This window comes from Mytilus edulis, chromosome 6 (assembly GCF_963676685.1).
Source record: "Mytilus edulis chromosome 6, xbMytEdul2.2, whole genome shotgun sequence".
Classification (NCBI taxonomy): Eukaryota; Metazoa; Mollusca; class Bivalvia; order Mytilida; family Mytilidae; genus Mytilus; species Mytilus edulis.
This window is the reverse complement of record NC_092349.1, coordinates 82909183-82928497: the sequence shown is the minus strand read 5'-3', so window position 1 is coordinate 82928497 and position 19315 is coordinate 82909183. Positions and strand designations below refer to the sequence as shown.

General features: G+C 33.5%; 1 protein-coding gene across 1 annotated transcript in view; it reads left to right on the top strand.

The window, feature by feature from the left end:
* The window catches only part of LOC139528673 (argininosuccinate lyase-like), a 51954-nt gene extending 35737 nt beyond the window's left edge, over positions 1–16217 (top strand). The window contains exons 18-20 of the mRNA XM_071324786.1: positions 9320–9569; positions 13784–14156; positions 15961–16217. Of these exons, the coding sequence (XP_071180887.1) occupies positions 9320–9569; positions 13784–14156; positions 15961–16130 (793 nt within the window). The 3' untranslated portion in view covers positions 16131–16217. The remainder of the gene's footprint in view (positions 1–9319; positions 9570–13783; positions 14157–15960) is intronic.
* Positions 16218–19315: the final 3098 nt, after the last annotated feature.

The following is a 19315-nucleotide window of genomic DNA, read 5'->3' as shown; positions in this document are numbered from 1 at the left end:
AAAATAAAAATGAATATTGATTTCACGCTACTGAAGTAATACAATAATCAACATATTAAGTTTTCATTCTAGTGAATATGCATTTCGTCGACTAAATGTTCGATCAATAACAATGTATATCGGAAAAAGCATCTTTTCACATAAAAAAGCATGCAGAAGATACTGGTACTAAAAGACAGAATTACAAAAGACTGAACAACACTAATCCCTCGATAAGTATGAACGTTTAAGGTGCTCCGGTAGGTTAAGGAGATCGTCTAGTGCTACTCATCCATAGGCACTGGTCTCTGAAATTTCTTTACCTATATACTTTAAAATAAAAATTTAGTGCATGTGCACCAAACACAATAATGATGTCAAGATCTGCTGAAAAGTAGAATTCACAATAGAAAAAGATTTCATAACGGTCATGCACACACATCATGATAGCGTCAGTAAAATTTCCGAATGCGTGATTTACATTTGTAACAGAAGAACCATCGGTCTTATATCTATGGTGGCCGGTTAATGCCATTTCGCGTTTTCGCCTTTTCGCGTTTTCGCCTTTTTGCCGTATAGAACATGAAAGGCGAAAACGCGAAATGGCCTTAACCGGCCATCATAGATATCTTCCTTGGAAGCAGTTCCAATCCTCTATCAATAAATTCATGTCAGTTCTATTGCAACTTTTATCTTTGACTTCTGTGACCATACTACAATGTCTGGGCGTAGGGTTGTCTGTACACATTCAGGAAAAACAAGCTTCTTGCCGATGTCAGCCCTCAAGTACCGTTCCCTAACCTTGTACAAGATGAAGTGCTCATGTGACTGTGTTGTATGACCAGTATCCCCCTCTCTCTAACGAATCGGATCTACTTTGCCTCTGTTATTGTTGGTTTCTTCTTCCTTTTCCCAATATCAAGGAACTGTTCTGCCAGATGTTTTAGGACCTTGTCGTGCCGGCATCGATATCTTCTCCGTGTCAGCAAAACCTTAAAGCCTGAAAGTATATGTGCCATCGTGACTCTTTCACCACAAAACTTGCAGCCTGGTTCTTCTACTAGCTAAATATATTACCATTCCCCACTGTAAGTTTGAAGGGGAATGAAGTGTATCGTAGACTGACCTTAGCATGAATGAAATTCTGAATAGTTCCATCCTCCATAACTCTGCCCATGTGATCTTTGTTTCTGGCAAGTTAAACTTCATCCATGTTCCTTTGCGGCTAAGGTCTAATGCCTTTGCTCTTCGTTGTTGTTCTTCTTGTCTTACTTCTGACTGCACCATGATGCTCTTCTCCGTTGGTGTTTCCTTTGACCACTGTTGGAAATGTTTCATTCTTAATTACTGTCTACCAGAACTGGTGTTTCCCGCTATGTCTTTGTGATGAAGAACATTTTCTGCTTGATCTACTGCAGTCTCGCTGACCATTTTCACCTAGTACGTATGGGAGCTTTAGGGAGACGGATTTATATAAGAGCTCTGCTCTTGTTTCCTAATCCCAGTTATTGAATCTTTTGTGAGGGGTCTTTTGTATATTTCGTATTTATGTCTTTACCCTTGTAGCTATATATATATAATGATTTCTTTAATAAAATATGTTTACAGTAGTACGTATGTGTATAATTCCAGCCTTACTGATAATACATACAGACTTCGTCCCCATTCACAGGTTATGCCTGCCTCATATTAACAAATTTGCTCTAAATACCTTGTATTCCTCCAAATTTGATGTTAAAAGTAGCTAAAGTTGTGATGATTTACTGTAAAGACCTATGGCTGTAAAACTTAGTGGAATCCTAGCCATCTTCTGAGATGACTGTTTATTTTTCTTTCTACAGCTTCGACTGTTGTTGCTGTCATTTCATAGATCATGACAAGCCATGTCACTCTTGGTAGCAATCCATGTTGGTATATCCAAGCCTTAAGCTTCCCAGGCAATCAACTCTTATCTAAACTTCTTTAGCCATTCTGCAACCTGCGTTTGTACTGTCTTCACATTGATATAGTCTTTAAGGGTGACACCAAACAATTTTCTAAGACACTTACTTTAAACATATTTATGTATAGTGGATTGGGAAACAAGTAATAACTTATATTGATCCCTTTCCACGGGGTGCGAGTGCTACCGTGTAGCGGCTTTAGCCTGTTCATTATCTACAAGGGTGTCTTTTACGTGCAAGAGATATTGCTCTCTCTTAACACAGGTCATTTAAAAAAAGAAGATATGGTATGATTGCCAATGAGACAACTGTCCACAAGAGACCAAAATGACACGTACATTAACAACTATAGGTCACCGTACGGCCTTCAACAATGAACAAAGCCCATACCGCATAGTCAGCCATGAAAGGCCCCGATAAGACAATGTAAAACAATTCAAACGAGAAAACAAACGGCCTTATTTATATAAAAAAAATTAACGAGAAACAAATATGTAACACATAAACAAACGACAACCACTGAATTACAGGCTCCTGACTTGGGACAGGCACATAATGTGGCGGGTTAAACATGTTAGCGGGATCCCAACCCTCTCCCTAACCTGGGACAGTGATATAACAGTACAACATATATAAGAACGAACTATAAAAATCAGTTGAAAAAGGCTTAACTCATCAGATGGATAAAAATACAGCCATTTATAGTCCCCTTCCGACGGGCTCTCATCGTTCCTCAAGGCCACACTTCCAAGGTACTTTTAATAGTGTTATACTTCCTGAGTATCATTGATCTTCACTTCCTTTACTTAAATTTCATCCTGGCCCAAATGGATACGTCTTCCAGTGCTCATCTTGCTTGACTATAGGATGACGTTGTTACTATAAGGTCATCCATGAACCTTTTTGTTGCTGGTTGAAAAATCCCTGGATTTGTCTTTAGACCTCTTGTTTCTCTTCCTGCTGCCTTCATTGTTATATGATCATAATTATGAATAGTATCAGTGAGGTCACCGTGGTACAACACGTTACTGATCCTTTCTCTAACTTCTGCCATGCTGTCTTATTATTTATAGTAAATCGCAGCTATATTCCACCAACATACTTTTGAAATATTTTCTTGATGTGAACTGGAATGCAGTAGTGCTTCTTTGTCATTTCTATCAATCTGTGTGGTACTGATCCATATGTGTGTGTACCAGGTCTAATCATACAATTGTCAAATTCTTCTTTCCAGTCTTCGCATCATGAATGAGTTGTGTTAGGATACTTCACATCCTGAAAAAACTGCAATGCCTCCTTTCTGCATAAATGAATTGATGTAACCATTATCTACTTTAATTGTATATTTCATCATCCTGTTAGCCAATACAGAGTAGATTTCCCCCTCTACGTGCGCTCAACAGTGAATAAACTAAAAGAACTAGCCAAGGAATTTGTTTTTGTCCCGGCCGATAAAGCTGCTAATAATATTATTATTGTTTGACGTAAATTTTACATTGAGGTTCTGAAAAAAGAAATTACCAATTCACCAACATTCCAACTGACTCCATTTTCAGAAATCGACATCTGTAACAAACATAAACTTTTAGCTACCGCTTTACAAGCAGAACCGAATACAATGAAAGTCCCTACTATGTATTGGGTTCCGAAGCTACACAAAACACCTTACAAATATAGATTTATTTCGTCTTCAAGCCATTGTTCCACTATTAAATTGTCTATTCTTCTTACCAGTACACTTGGTACAATCAAAAACCTGATAATAAATTGTTCAAATAAGGCCTTCGAAAATAGTGGAATTGATTACTTTTGGAGTGTCAAGAACTCGTTGGAAGTACTTGATAAATTGCATGCTTATATTGGTGATTTTGAATCTGTTCAAAGTTTTGATTTTTCTACCCTGTATACCACATTGCCTCACATTCTCATTAAGAAAAAATTCACCCACCTCATTAAATGGGCATTTAAAAAGTCAGAATGTGAATATATATGTTCAAACTCTTTTAGGTCATTTTTTAGTAGCAATAAACAAAAAAACTATGTCAATTGGACATGCTTTGATACTATATATGCCCTTGAATTTTTACTAGATAACATTTTTGTTCGCTTTGGAGATTCCGTATATCGTCAGATTATTGGAATTCCAATGGGGACTAACTGTACACCACTTATTGCGGACCTGTTTTTGTATTGCTATGAGTTACAATTTATGACAAAAATCAGCAAAGACCCATCGAAACAACATCTGATAAACAAATTTAATAATACTTTTAGATATTTGGATGACATTTTGGCTCTCAATAATGACGACTATAGTATGTATACTAAAGAAATGTATCCTGTTGAACTTACTTTAAATAAAGCTAATACTAACAATGACCACTGCCCTTTCCTCGATCTTGATATCTATATCACTAACGGAAAGCTTAATACTAAAATTTATGATAAAAGAGATGATTTTTCATTTACTATCGTTAATTATCCATTTTTAGATGGTGACGTTCCATTGTCACCATGTTACGGTGTTTACATATCTCAACTTGTACGATTCGCTCGTGTATGTAACAATGTTTTAGATTTTAACGAGAGAAATTTATGTATTACTGAAAAATTAGGGTTTTCGCTATCACAAACTAGTCAAAACATTTACTAAATTTTATCATCGGTATAAGGACATCATTCGTAAATATAGCTCAACATGCAGACTTCTTATACGTTCAGGTATTTCACATCCAATTTTTTATGGAAATATTCTTTATAAAGCACAGAAATGTCTGTATTCACCTCAGAAACTAACAAAACCTTTAAATAGACTTATCAAGAAGGGATATAGTTACGATACTGTTGTCAGGTCACTAAAGATTGCTTATTTTGGCGTTAATATTGATTCACTTATAGGGTCTTTGCATCGGAACTAAACACATTTATTAAAAAACCAGTTGTTGGCATGACACGGGTTATGTTCTTCTCATATATGTTATGATGGTATGATACTAAACCCCTAATGGGAAGGATTGTTCCTGATGTTCATATGATGAAATCATAATCTTTCAATCAGTTTAATTGAAGTCTGGAGCTGGCATGTCAGTTAACTTGCTGCTAGTAGTCTGTTGTTATTTATTTATTATTGTCATTTTGTTTATTTTCTTTGGTTACATCTTCTGACATCAGACTCGGACTTCTCTTGAATTGAATTTTAAATGTGCGCATTGTTATGCATTTACTTGTCTACATTGGCTAGAGGTATAGGGGGAGGGTTGAGATCTCATAAACATGTTAAACCCCGCCGCATGTTTGCGCCTGTCCCAAGTCAGGAGCCTCTGGCCTTTGTTAGTCTTGTATTTTTTTTAATTTTAGTTTCTTGTGTACAATTCGGAAATTAGTATGACGTTCATTATCACTGAACTAGTATATATTTGTTTAGGGGCCAGCTGAAGGACGCCTCCGGGTGCGGGAATGTCTCGCTACATTGAAGACCTGTTAGTGACCTTCTGCTGTTGTTTTTTCTATGGTCGGGTTGTTGTCTCTTTGACACATTCCCCATTTCCAATCTCAATTTTATTAATCTATGAAAAGTCTTTCGAATCTTTTTTCTTTGGTACAAAGCACCCTTCTGCCTTCTGTTAGCTATCAGTCATGGCCCTTTTCTTTCATAGTGTTCGAAATAACTGCCATAGTTTTCTAAGTACCTTTGTACATTCCTTTTTATTGTACATCACTGTATACAGGTGCTGGTCCTGTTCATGACTTTTTTACCACACACTTCTTTCCATGTTGGTGCCTTTGTTTCAAATTTTATTGGCTTTTCTTCTTCTCTCACTCTTAAGCAATTTCACAAAGGTGTCTATCTTTCTTTATTTGAGTGTGTTTCATGCAGATACTTTTTACTTCTTCCTTACTACAATGCAGATGTACTGTTCTTTCTCAACCCAACTGTGTTTTTGTGTAGTTGTATCGATTCTTGATGAAGTTTGCTCTATATTTCGCTCTCTTGATTTCGTTATTCTTGAGTTGTTCTTCCCTTCTAATTCTTCTCAACTCATCTCTATTACTGTCTGTAAGGCAGGCTATTCTTATTTGAGCTCCTTCATTAGATGGTTTTTTTGTGGTTTTTTTTTACAGCACTGATTCGATATGGCTGCATGCTGGTTTCAGCAGTTTAGTGGTCAGTATTTTGGTACTGACACGATCTATAACAGTGTCCGTCACAAGAATTCTTTAAAACGTTGTTTTCATCATGATAGTCAAGTTTTCATAAACCACTGAGTAATAACAGACATAAAGTATGTCTCTTGTAATTATAAATCAGTCATGATAGATATCTAGGTGTATAGTCCACCATATTTGCAGGGTCACCGCATTAAAAATATACTAGTTTTAGATATTTTTTAAAAATGCGTATTTTTTATAAAATATTAAAATTTTATTAGATTTAAATATGTAACTTTGTTTTAGTAAAACAAATATAATAAGGATAAACGGTAAAACTTGTATTTACACTGTACAGATCATACTGCCATGAGCTTAAACATTAGATTTTAAAATTCCAAAAATGGATAAAATAAGATAAGATAAGATAAGAAAACTTTATTTTTATTCGGCATAAGTACAAATAAGCAACACAAGCTCTAAGGAGTTTTTGACCGAATATAAAAACATATAAATAACATAAAAACAGTGCATTTCGACATATAAAACAACCTGTAATGCAAAGTTGAAAATCTCATAGGCACAGCATGCAATAAAAATATGCAACAAATTTTCGAATGAAGTAAAAACCTGCTAGACCAGAGCAACCAAAAGCAGCATAAATAATAAATAAACAGCTCAAGAATTACCTGCAAGCAGAACAGCGACATTCCAAACCGTTCCAGGACTAAACAAGACTTTTAAAATGTGAAAAACTGTTTTCAGTCCTGAAATGGTTTGGAAGCCTGTTCCATAAAGTAGCAGCAGCAAATTTGAACCAATTTTTTTTACCGTAACGGGTTAACTTTACCTGTGGAATTTCAAGAATATTTACATACCTGAAAGAATATTTAGATTTTTTTACATTCACCAAATTTTGTAAGCACGCAGGAGCTATGTTGTTTATAATTTTAAAAGTTTCTAGAGCCATTGTTCGTACAAACTATACTTATATATAACAATAAATATATCAAACACAATTTATAATTGCCGATCGCCCACGAGACTTGAAGGACACCGGATTTTATTATAATCTATCATAACAAACATAATATTTTTCAATAATATATATATATATATAAACAATGCTTTCAATACAAAACGAAAACATTGACTCCGTCATAAACGAACCCGCCGGCCAGGAAAAACCAACAACCATGTTACCTTAGTCGATATGGAAACCTGTGTCCAAACCCTAATGCTCGGAAGATCGTCTCGAGAGGTGTACTTGGACAATACTGAAAATTAGCTTATTTTTACATAAACAAAATATCATCAAAATGTGTAATAGCAAACAAAAATACCAATATATAGTACAAAAAACAAGAAAAAATCAAACAATAATGAACCAACATTAAATCTGAACTTGACCAGTTCGAAGTTGGCGAGAGAATGGTCTGATAGGGAAATTAACCCGCCAAAAAATGACCATTCACGTGATACTACAATTAATATCACGTGTCCATACATATATTGAAAGAACCGTTAGTACAATAATTTCCTCTATACTTCGAAACGCGGAAAATTATAATTATCCGTCTGATCTGCAAGGAGAGCACCTTGGCTTTAAGTAAGAGGTCCTCGTAGGAGCTGGTAAAATCCTCATATATACAAAACGGAGTGCTCTTTCCTGCACCTTTTCTAGTTTTTTGGAATTTTTCTCAGTGCAAAAATGCCATGCCAAAGGGCAAAAATTAAAATTACTAAGAAGCAAAGTATGAAATATAGTAAGTTTACTAAGTCTATCCAAAACTGAGCCTAAACGTTTTATAACATTTAATTGCTGTGATGCCTTCCTACAGATTGAGCTATCATGAACATCAAAATATAGCTGGTAGTATATTTCAATACCTAATAATTTTACTGTTTTTTCACATGTAAGGTTCAAATTTTGAATATGTATAGATGGGATTTTTTCAAAGGTCTTTTTGCCAACAGCCAAAACTTGAAATTTGTCAGGATTTGCTTGCATTTTATTCACCCTGAACCACTCAATAAGTATTTTTGAATCAGATTTCAAAGTTGAAATTAATGAATCGAAATCTGGAGTACAGAAAGACAAAGTATTGTCATCTGCATAGTTATATAAACTACCATTTTTAACAAAAAGAAAAATATCATTTATGAATATGTTAAAAAACATTGGCCCTAGTATCGAACCCTGCGATACGCCTAGTATCGAACCCTGCGATACGCCTTTATGGATGTGCAGCCCAACCACTCAGAACATTGTTGACTTTAATTTGATGTTTTCGATTAGATAAATAGGACTTTAAAAGAGCAACTGCATTGGGGGTTAAACCATATGCTGATAATTTATCTAGCAAAATATTGTGAGGCAGGCAGTCAAAAGCCTTAGAAAGATCCATTAATACCGCTGCAATGTACTGGTTTTTATCTAGAGCTTCACGCCAGTCTTCTAACACTCTGTGGAGTGTAGACTGACATCCATGTCCACGTCTAAATGTACACAAAAAATGGATTAAATATTTTATCAAAATAATCAGTTAATTGAATTTCATATATTTTTTCAAAGATTTTAGAAAATATGGGTAAGACACTAACTGGTCTATAATTTGTTTTAATAATGGGTCACTCTTTTTATGACGGGGGTCACTTGGGCTTCTTTAAGTTTATCAGGGAAACAGTTATTTTCAATTGACAAATTTACAACAGTTGACGGTCAGCTGTGGTGCAAAACTTTAAATTAATACTGATTTTTAAAGATGTCCACTTGTTAAAAGATAAAAATATGTGACAAGATTTATTTATGTCAGTGATGATAAAAAGTTAACAAAGAAACGAGGTTCATCTTTAGATGTTTCATTAAAATCTAAAATCTCATTTACTCATGATGCCGGTTAATTTATTTTAACATGTATGTTAAAAATAGAACATTGAGGATCATTTTAGATATTATTTATCATACAGCAACATGTTTAATTCTCTATTTTTAAGTATTTAAGGGTGGAATGAAAAACAAAATTATCATTAATCATCATGATGATATGTCCTTATTTATATCCATTACTAGCTAGATATATGATTCTTTCCTTTCCGTTTTAGCTGAAATTTATTTTTGGTAATATGTTAAACCGAAGAATTAGCTCTTCTGCTTGGAAAACAAAAAAGAATCAATCAGGAAAAAATGATTCACTGATTTCCCAGTGTTTACGTTGTAAAATTAGAAATTATACATAATTTAACAAATCTCAAAGGAAAGAAATGGCTGGTTACAACAGCTCAAATCCATTTTTTACAGAAGAAGACGATAAGGGAAATTTTGGATCGCGGTATGATTCTGGATCTTCTCAAAATCCTTTTCAGTCTGACGCGGAAAACAGGAGAAATGAAGTTTTAACACAGATTCATGCCTCTGAAGACAGACAATTAGAATCTACACGAAGAATGTTACAGTCTATAGATGAATCTGAAAGAATTGGGGTTGCAACTGGAGAGGTAACATACACCATGAACAACATAACATCTTCCTCGTCTTTGAAATAATTTGTTTTTGAATGCAGTATACATGTATTTTTGCGCCTGTCCCAAGTGAATCCGGGTCCCTCCGCCCTGATTTCGATTCACCCTAGTTACTGTTCGCCCTAGTTCCGTTTCGCCCTGAGACCGTTCACCCTGATACCTGTTCGCCCCAGGTATGTTCGCCCTGATTTTTATTTTTTATTATAGTGTTGTGTTGTGTGTATTTAATTGAATATGTTGAAGTCAGTCTACAATTTCGCCGAATATTTATGATTTTTATTTTTTAGTAAAGTGTTGTTGTGTGTATTTAATTGAATATGTTGAAGTCAGTCTACAATTTCGCCGAATATTTACGATTTTTATTTTGGCAGTGGCTATTTGACCGGCACCGGCTAAATAGCAAATTTGCTATTTGACCGGCACCGGCAAAATAGCAAATTTGCTATTTAGCCGGCACTGAATAAAACTGTTCATTGATGTGATTAATAGAGAATAAAAAAGATTAATAATAATTTAAAATCATTTTATCATAATATCAAGCATTAAAAATATAGTACAATAAAATTTTTTATTGAAGATGTTCATAAATAAATAATTTATAACTTTATAATATTAATTAAAAGCATGAAAACACATTTGTATGTAATATTACTAAATATATTTTTTACTAAAAAATATTTATAAAAAATCTGTACTACATCACTACTCCACATTACCAGATTTTGCTGAACACTTTCTGATCGCCTTAAATTCTTTGCGAACAGAACGAGACCTCAAGACAAGTGGTATATTTCAAAAGAGGACTGTTTCAGCATTCTCCGGAATGATTCACCTGAATATAGATATCAAGAGTTGGTGACACCATATGCTTCGGCATATATCCTGAAACAGTTTTCACTCAGGTCTGAAGTAAAACTGGAGCAGAAAGAGAGATTATATGTACAGCTACAACAAGCCAAGGCCAAATGAGGGTCAATTCAAAAAGTTACTCTTGTATCTTTCATCAAAGTGTGCTTCTCCCGTGTAGGCATATACTCAAACTAAGAGAAGTTAATCACGAAAATTTGTTTGTTGAAGCAGTGTCAGATCGTTGGAAGATTAACACAGTCAGGACATCACATAGATTATTTGATGATACCAGTCAGAGGCAGATTTAGGGGGGGGGGGGGGGCAGGCCTCCTCCCCTTTTTGGGAAAAAAATGTGTTGCTTATATAGGGAATCATTGAAGCGTGACTGGGGCGGGCCCCCTCTTAGGTCAGTCAGTGGGCCCCACTTATGAAAATTTCTGGATCCGCCACTGCCAGTCAGCAGTGTGCTCTATCATATGTACACCAAAAAGAGTGAGAAAAATTTCTCAAAGCACAAAACACAGGGAGACACAAATTCTGTTACATGATGATGATATAAATGTAACAGACAATAAAGAAAATGATACTGATAATATTCAAATATTCGAAAAATCACGAAAACTAGTTTCGCAAGAAGAAGAACGAGATACTGCTCAACAAGAAGAACACCTATTGGATTCCAGTTGAACTTTGTGGATCGTGTGTTTCGCATATATCACTTCCACCAAATATGAAGAAACGTGGAAGGCCAAAAGGTTTGACCCAAACTGTCATCGGTCTTCAAAAAAAGAGTACCCGAAAAAGCAATTGTGTGCCATTTCATAAGAAAAGTTCCAAAGAAATCAGGGCATTTTATGAAAAAATGGTGGGTTGAACCTGGTTTTGTGGCATGCCAAACCTCCCGCTTTAATGGCAGTGTTAATTACGTGGTTAATTATAACATTAAACGACAGGGTTACAATAAATAAACAGATAAATAGGAGAAAATATAGGACAGAGAAACAAACAAACAAAAGTCTTAAAAAGTGTGTCATAATAGAATCAAATCGGTAATTGGCAAATGGGCTATTGTAAACATTGATTTAATTATTGTCGAAAAGATGCATGAGAAGCTATTAAGAGCGTTTATAAAGAGAAGAAAAAGAACCCTACCTACATATGCAACATATGCACACATGATGCAGATTCAAAGGAAGCCAGTGTAATGTGAAGTTCCTGTTTGGAGTGGCAACATTTATCTTGTGCTAGATTAAAACAACTTCCAAAGGCAAAGAATTGGTTTTGTAACAATTGCAAATGTTAAATCCTGTTTGGAGTGGCAACATTTATCTTGTGCTAGATTAAAACAACTTCCAAAGGCAAAGAATTGGTTTTGTAACAATTGCAAATGTTAAATCATGTGTCCTTTTGAAATTCGTAGCAAACAACTTTTAATATTGTCTTTTTTAAGATGTACGGTGTAGTTTTACATAACACTATTTTTATAGCATGGCAGGATATTTAAACCATAGATTTTACACATCTTCAATATTATTATTTTTTATTGTACTGTATTGTTAATGCTTGATATTGTGATAAAATGATTTTAAATTATTATTAAGCTTCTTTATTTTCTACTTATTACATCAATGAAGTTTTATTCATTGCCGGCTAAATAGCAAATTTGCTATTTTGCCGGTGCCGGTCAAATAGCAAATTTGCTATTTAGCCGGTGCCGGTCAAATAGCCACTGCCTTTTATTTTTTAGTTTAGTGTTGTGTTGTGTGTATTTAATTGAATATGTTGAAGTCAGTCTACAATTGCGACGAATATTTACGATGTATTATGTTGTCTACAGCTAGCTGCTACTAGGTTATAAGTTCCTGTAAATTTCAGGACTACAAGATATTGTGACTTGAGGTATTGAGAACTTAGTTAGTATCTGTATGTAATTACGTTACTAGGAAATTAGTTTTTGTGAATTTCAGCACTACATTGTATTTTTAAATGTATAACAACTGAAGACTAAGTTATTATGTTGTCTTGCTGCTACGAGGATAACTTAAGTTTCTGTGAATTCAAAGACTACAAAGTATTTGACATGAAAAAACTAAAGACTTCTAAAGTTATTTATATATTTAACTTTATTGATACATTTTAACAATATAAAAATATTCAGTAACAGTTATAATAACAAGATCAATTCCGAACTGCACTTCGCACACATATATTTCCTAAACGAATATTTGAAAGCACTAAATTGAATTACTATTAACAAAACAAATACCAAAAAAACAGTCAGACTGCTGTACATTGATCACTTGTTATTCACTATCAAATATATACCAAATATATCAAACTAGGACGAACGAACCCAGGGCGAACGGATTACCAGGGCGAACAATCTCAGTGCGAACGAACCTAGGGCGAACATGTAATCAGGGCGAACGATCCCAATACCGTCCCAAGTCAGGAGCCTCTGGCCTTTGTTAGTCTTGTATTATTTTAATTTAATTTCTTGTGTACAATTTGGAAATTAGTATGGCGTTCATTATCACTGAACTAGTATATATTTGTTTAGGGGCCAGCTGAAGGATGCCTCCGGGTGCGGGAATTTCTCGCTACATTGAAGACCTGTTAGTGACCTTCTGCTGTTGTTTTTTTCTATGGTCAGGTTGTTGTCTCTTTGGCACATTCCCCATTTCCATTCTTAATTTTAGTTTTGCACTCAATAAACTACACCCATTTAATTTAAATAATTATCAGGTCTTCAAAGCCTATGATAATTTATGCTGTGACACCTTCCCACAAGTGCCTATTTGTGTCAGCCAAAAAAAATCCTGATGGAGAAACAATGCAAGATAGACTACTTTTGAGTTCAATGTAATTCAGGCAAAAAGTTCAATTTTAGTGAAAATATTTCCAGAGATTAATTAAGGAGCATTCTCACTTAATTGATAATCAGCACTGCTGTCTTGACAGAATTGGGATTATCAAAGTATCTACATGACAATGCATAATCTATGGAACAAATTTCATATCTAGTTAATCCTGAATGATGGAGATCACACAGATGCTTGATGAACTTTGATAAAGATGCACACTGCAGGGATACTTGTGTGCACCTCTATCCCATAATTTACAAATTTTTCCATTGAAAGACATAACTTAAAAGTGGTCTGTTGTCTTTGGAATAAGATGCAGAAATGTCTTGATGTCCAACTGTCTTGTTACCTCACAAAATCAATTCAGATAATAACTCTGTAAACCATACATGTATATAGCATTATGGTAACATCATGATCATTGGGTAAAACATGTACACTATGACATGTATGATTAGTATTGATTTTATTTTTCAGGAACTTTTGCGCCAAGGTGAACAATTAGACAATATTGAAAGAAAGACAACAGAGATGAACCAAGAAATGACTGCTACACAAAAACACATAAACAATATTAAAAGTGTATTTGGTGGGGTCAAGAACTGGTGGTCAGGGAGAAAAGCCAATCAACAACAAGCTAGTAGTAGCCCTGAACCACGACCAAGTAAATTAAGGGACACAGTGGATAATTCTAAAAATGAATATGAAAGTAAAAAGCGTGTTGACACATCTGGGTTTGGTTCATTTGAAGATGACGATCTTGATAAACAATTTATGTCTGGTTCAAGAAAACAAATGATTCAACCCGTTACCAACAGTCATCGAGAAAAGGAAGTAGATGAAAATTTGGGTAAGGAAGAAAAAAAGGTCTCTAAGAAATAGATTGACTAGTTCTTAGCACTAGTACATTGTACATGCATGTGGCAATAAATTTAATTTCAGAATATCATTCTGAATACATGCAGCTGATCACTGATGTTTTTATACAACCGCAAAAATTTTTTTTGGACCTTATAATGGTATGATGTTGTCTGTGTCGTCTTCCAAAGATACATTTGGTTTCCGGACAATAACTTTAGAAAACGTTAATGAATCTCTTTAAATTTAATAAGAAGGTTCAATACAACAAAAGGAGGTTGGTATTGATTTTGGGGATGATGGTCCAAAGTGTTAAGGAATTACATGTGTAGGGGTCAAAAAGGGGCCCAAAACATGCATTTTTCTACTTTCAGGATAATAACTTGTGTATAAGTATTTCAATTGCCCTGAAATTGTACCACAATGTTTTTAATACCACAAGTAGAAGGTTTGGATTCATCTTGAAGGTTATGGTGCCAATATTTTAGGAATTAAAGGCAAAAAGGGACCAAAAACAAGCATTTTTGTAGTTTCTGGACAATAACTATTGTGTAAGTGTATAGATCTCTCTGACATTGTACCACAAGGTTCCATATCTTACAAGGAAGGCTGGGATTAGGTTTGGGGTTATTGACCAATTAATGCAGGAATTAGGGGCCAAAAACAAGCATTTTTCTAGTTTCCAGACAATAACTTGTATTTAACAGTACGGATCTCTCTAAAACTGTACTACAAGGTTCCATATTACAAAGAAAAGGCTGGGATCGAGTGTGGGGGTAATGGCTCCAAGGAAAGGGGGGGGGGGGGATGGGTCACAAAGTTTGGGTCCAATTTTTTTTCTTCAAAATTTTTCATATTTCAAATTTTTGAAAAGTTTTAAGAAGAATTCTTTAATTGCACAGTACATTCAGTATTGGACAACAGATTTGTAAAATCTTGACATTTGTTGTGTCAGAAACCTATATCATGTCAAAGATTTAATCACAGTCCAAATTCAGATAGTATCAAGCTTGAATATTATGTCCAAATTTGCCCCAACTGTTCAGGGTTCAACCTATAGATAAAAAAGATAAAAGACACTTATTATATTCTTTTTCCTTGATGCTATGAGGATTGTTTATCAAGATAACAACCAGTTAGTTATGATTGCATTATAACCTGGTAAACAAGCACTGAATGATATATTATTTGTTGATTATACATGAATGACATGGGTTCATAATAAATGTAAAGTACATCCCCAGCTGCAGAGGACTAATAAAGTAATGGATGCAATGATTAAATGCATTTTTTTAATAACATTTATAATCACTGAAAAATATTTTCATTTAAGAATTGAATGCTTCTTTTTGTAAATTTATTGGGGTGTAAAAGCGTTGACCGAAGTACATTTTGTATGAAGCGCAGAAGCGCTTCATTCTAAAAATGTACGCACGGTCAACGCTTTTACAACCCTATAAAGTTACAAAAAGAAACATTCAATACTTATAATTACATTTTTTAGCTACAATGTATGATTATGAAAACACGAATTTTATATATTTTATTATTTAATTCACCTGTGCACTTTATTGTTGGAGCACGTATTATCATGAATGAAATGTTGTATTGAGCAATGCAACTGCTTACAGAATAACACGTAATGTGCAGTTAGCCAATCAAAATAAAATATTATAATGAAACATACATCTAATGTAATTATATGACTTTAATTGATGATGTTATACGATTCTGACAACATAATATTGTAATATTTCATAGTTTTATAAAAATGATTTTCATTTTATTTTTTCAAGGTTTAATGTCAGATGGAATATCTAAACTGAAAGGACTTGCTATGGGACTTGGAGATGAGATAGAGAGACAGAATCAGCAAATAGACGATAGAATTAATCCTCAGATGGACAAACTCAACTTGAATCTAGAAAATCAGAATAAACAAATGAAGAATATTTTACGAAAGTAAAGCATTCTAAGCTGAGATTATTTATTTGCAGACATGTTTGTATGTATTTGTCAACGTCCAAAAAATTAGAAAAATCTTACATACATGTAGTATTTTGCTATTATTGTCTGTACCCTGTAATAAATAATGATATATTTAAATGTACCTCTGACCTGAGTTCAACTTAAACATCCGAACTAAAGAAAATAATTTTTAGAATGATTGTTGATTAAGTTATCTTATTCAGAAATATTGGTCTGTTTTTAGGCACTCTTGCCTAGTCTAATTGGCACAAAATAATAATCTGATTTTTATATTGTTGATAACATTTGGAAGATAATATGTTTGTTGGTGTTTTATTGCCATTTTAAACTACATTTACAAAATCAGTTTTTATTGGTTAAGGAAGCCAGAATGACAGGAGAAAACCACCTACCTTCACCAGAAAACTGACAATCCTAGTCAATTGAGATAAAATTTGAATAAAACTTTAATCATATATATTTCAAATATAATACACTAATTATGTATGTTGTATATAATTTCATTTCATGATTTATAGCATGGTTCATACTTTCTTTCCCAAACAAAGCAAAATGTTGCATGGACAAATTTAGTGCATTTTTCATGATTTTGAGAAATATATTACAATAAATAAGATATATACAGTGTCTTTATATAATCAGAATTTAAAGGAATCTAAAAAAAATATAAAGGAAGAAATGTATTGCATTATCTTTATTCCATGTTTATCACCCAATATTGGTAATCATACATGTCTGATTCAAGTGTTTGGAAATTCACCATTTTACAAAGAAAACATTGGTGTATATTTATGATATATTGCCATCATTTTGTCAGGTTCTTATTGTCCAATACATTTATAATTTAGTTTTATGATGAATTTTGATTGATTAATTACATGTTAATATGATACTTATTTTTTTGCAAATATAAATTAGAATGAACACAAAAAAAGTCATTTTAATATGAATACTTTAATAAAAATCTGCCAATGACCACTACAGACTTGTAAAAAATATGTAGAACATTTGCTAGGACAATTAGAAAGTGTTTATTAACATTACTGCTGATTGTCAAAAACTTTGATATGACTGAGAAAACATTATTTAAAAAAAAACTTCCAATTGTATGCTCTTTTCAATGATGTTTTATGATTCCAGTTTTAGACATACATGCATAATAGATATAGGAAGATGTGGTGTGAGTGCCAATGAGACAACTCTCCATCCAAATAACAATTTATAACAGTAAACCATTATAGGTCAATGTACAGCCTTTAACACAGAGCCTTGGCTCACACCGAACAATAAGCTATAAAGGGCCCCAAAATTTCTGGTGTAAAACCATTCAAACGGGAAAAACAACGGTATGATCTATGGTATATAAAAACGAGAAACACGTATAAATTACATAAACAAACGACTAAACAGACGACTAAACAAACGCCAACTACTGTACATCAGATTCCTGACTTAGGACAGGTGCAAACATTTGCAGCGGGATAATGTTTGTTCTTATCATTTGTAAATTTATCATTTTAATTTTTCATACAGAATATCAAAAAATTGTACAGTTATACAAATCCCTGAGTATACAACAGTATATATATGTTTGATACAAAGACCACAAAGTGTTTTAATGAACAGTTTATCTGGTTTGAAATTATTTAATTTAACACTTTCTTTAGTGTACATGTAAGTACTCAATATGTAAGTACTCAATATAACACGTATTATTTCCATGTAAATGTATTATATTTTATTGTTAAATTTTAGTTATATTCTTTATATATACTGTTATTTTATTGATATATTTTAAGTATTAGTTAGCACAGGAAATCCTGATATTTATCAATGTATTTTACAGCAAGCTGGTCTTCACAAACATTAACTTTGTTTCTGTGAATTATTTGCATTTATATAAATATTTGTTTTATGTGCTCATGAACCAGTATGTCTTATATGTTAGGGTCTCATATACACGGTGGGTTTACCATGGAGGGAATACATGGTTATTGAAATCAGACTGAGGGTAAGAGTCCCCTCCTGCAAGGGACATTTACTATTGTGTGGATTTATGACATACTCAACCCATGCTTGGAGAGTGCCATACTCATAGTAAAAAAGATAGCATTATCATTACTGGTCAAGAGGGGCTCATTTGATTTTGGTTGATGCTTTGGTTAAATTTCACACCATACCCTATGCATATATATTCTATGGAAGTTAAAAATTTATCTGCATATGGATCCCATTCTCCCCCTTCAATCCTTGTTTTGTATCACCCATTACATGTCTAATATCTTGACCCTTTTTTACATTGTATCCTTTAGTCATCTTTTTATTATGCCCCACCTACGATAGTAGAGGGGCATTATGTTTTCTGGTCTGTGCTTCCGTTCGTCCGTCCGTCCGCCCGTTCGTTCGTTCGTCCGTTCGTCCGTCTGTCCCGCTTCAGGTTAAAGTTTTTGGTCAAGGTAGTTTTTGATGAAGTTGAAGTCCAATCGACTTCAAACTTGGTACACATGTTTCCTATGATATAATCTTTCTAATTTTAATGCCAAATTAGAGATTTTACCCCAATTTCACGGTCCACTGAACATAGAAAATGATAGTGCGAGTGGGGCATTCGTGTACTGAGGACACATTCTTGTTATCATAATGTTGTATAAACACAAAGTATCAATCTAGAAGAGAGAATAAATTCAGTAATTGATTTTATTAGAGAACCTCAGTTTCACCAGAAGTGACATTTATCAAGTCATATTCTTTTTCATATAATAAATTTTAAGATAATATGATTAATTCCATGTAAATATAATATATTTTCGTTATAATCTCCATATACTATTATTCAGTTTATATATTTTAACTTTCTTTTTTATAAAGCACAGGAAATCCTGACATTTAATGTTGCAAAAGAACTAATTTGTAAAGGAAATATACTTTTGAAACTCTGTAGAACTGAATAAATGGTTTATGAGTGGAGTAGTTTTAAGATTACATACTGGCTTTAGCAAAAACTAAAACAATGTTTTTATTGTTTATAATATCCATCCTGACTGCAGCAATTTTGGTATACCAATAAAACGACTACATAATAGATTCCAGTGTACTGCAAGTGATTTCAATCGTTATCAGAACATCAATTTTGTTTAAATATAAGAATAAATAAAAAATTGA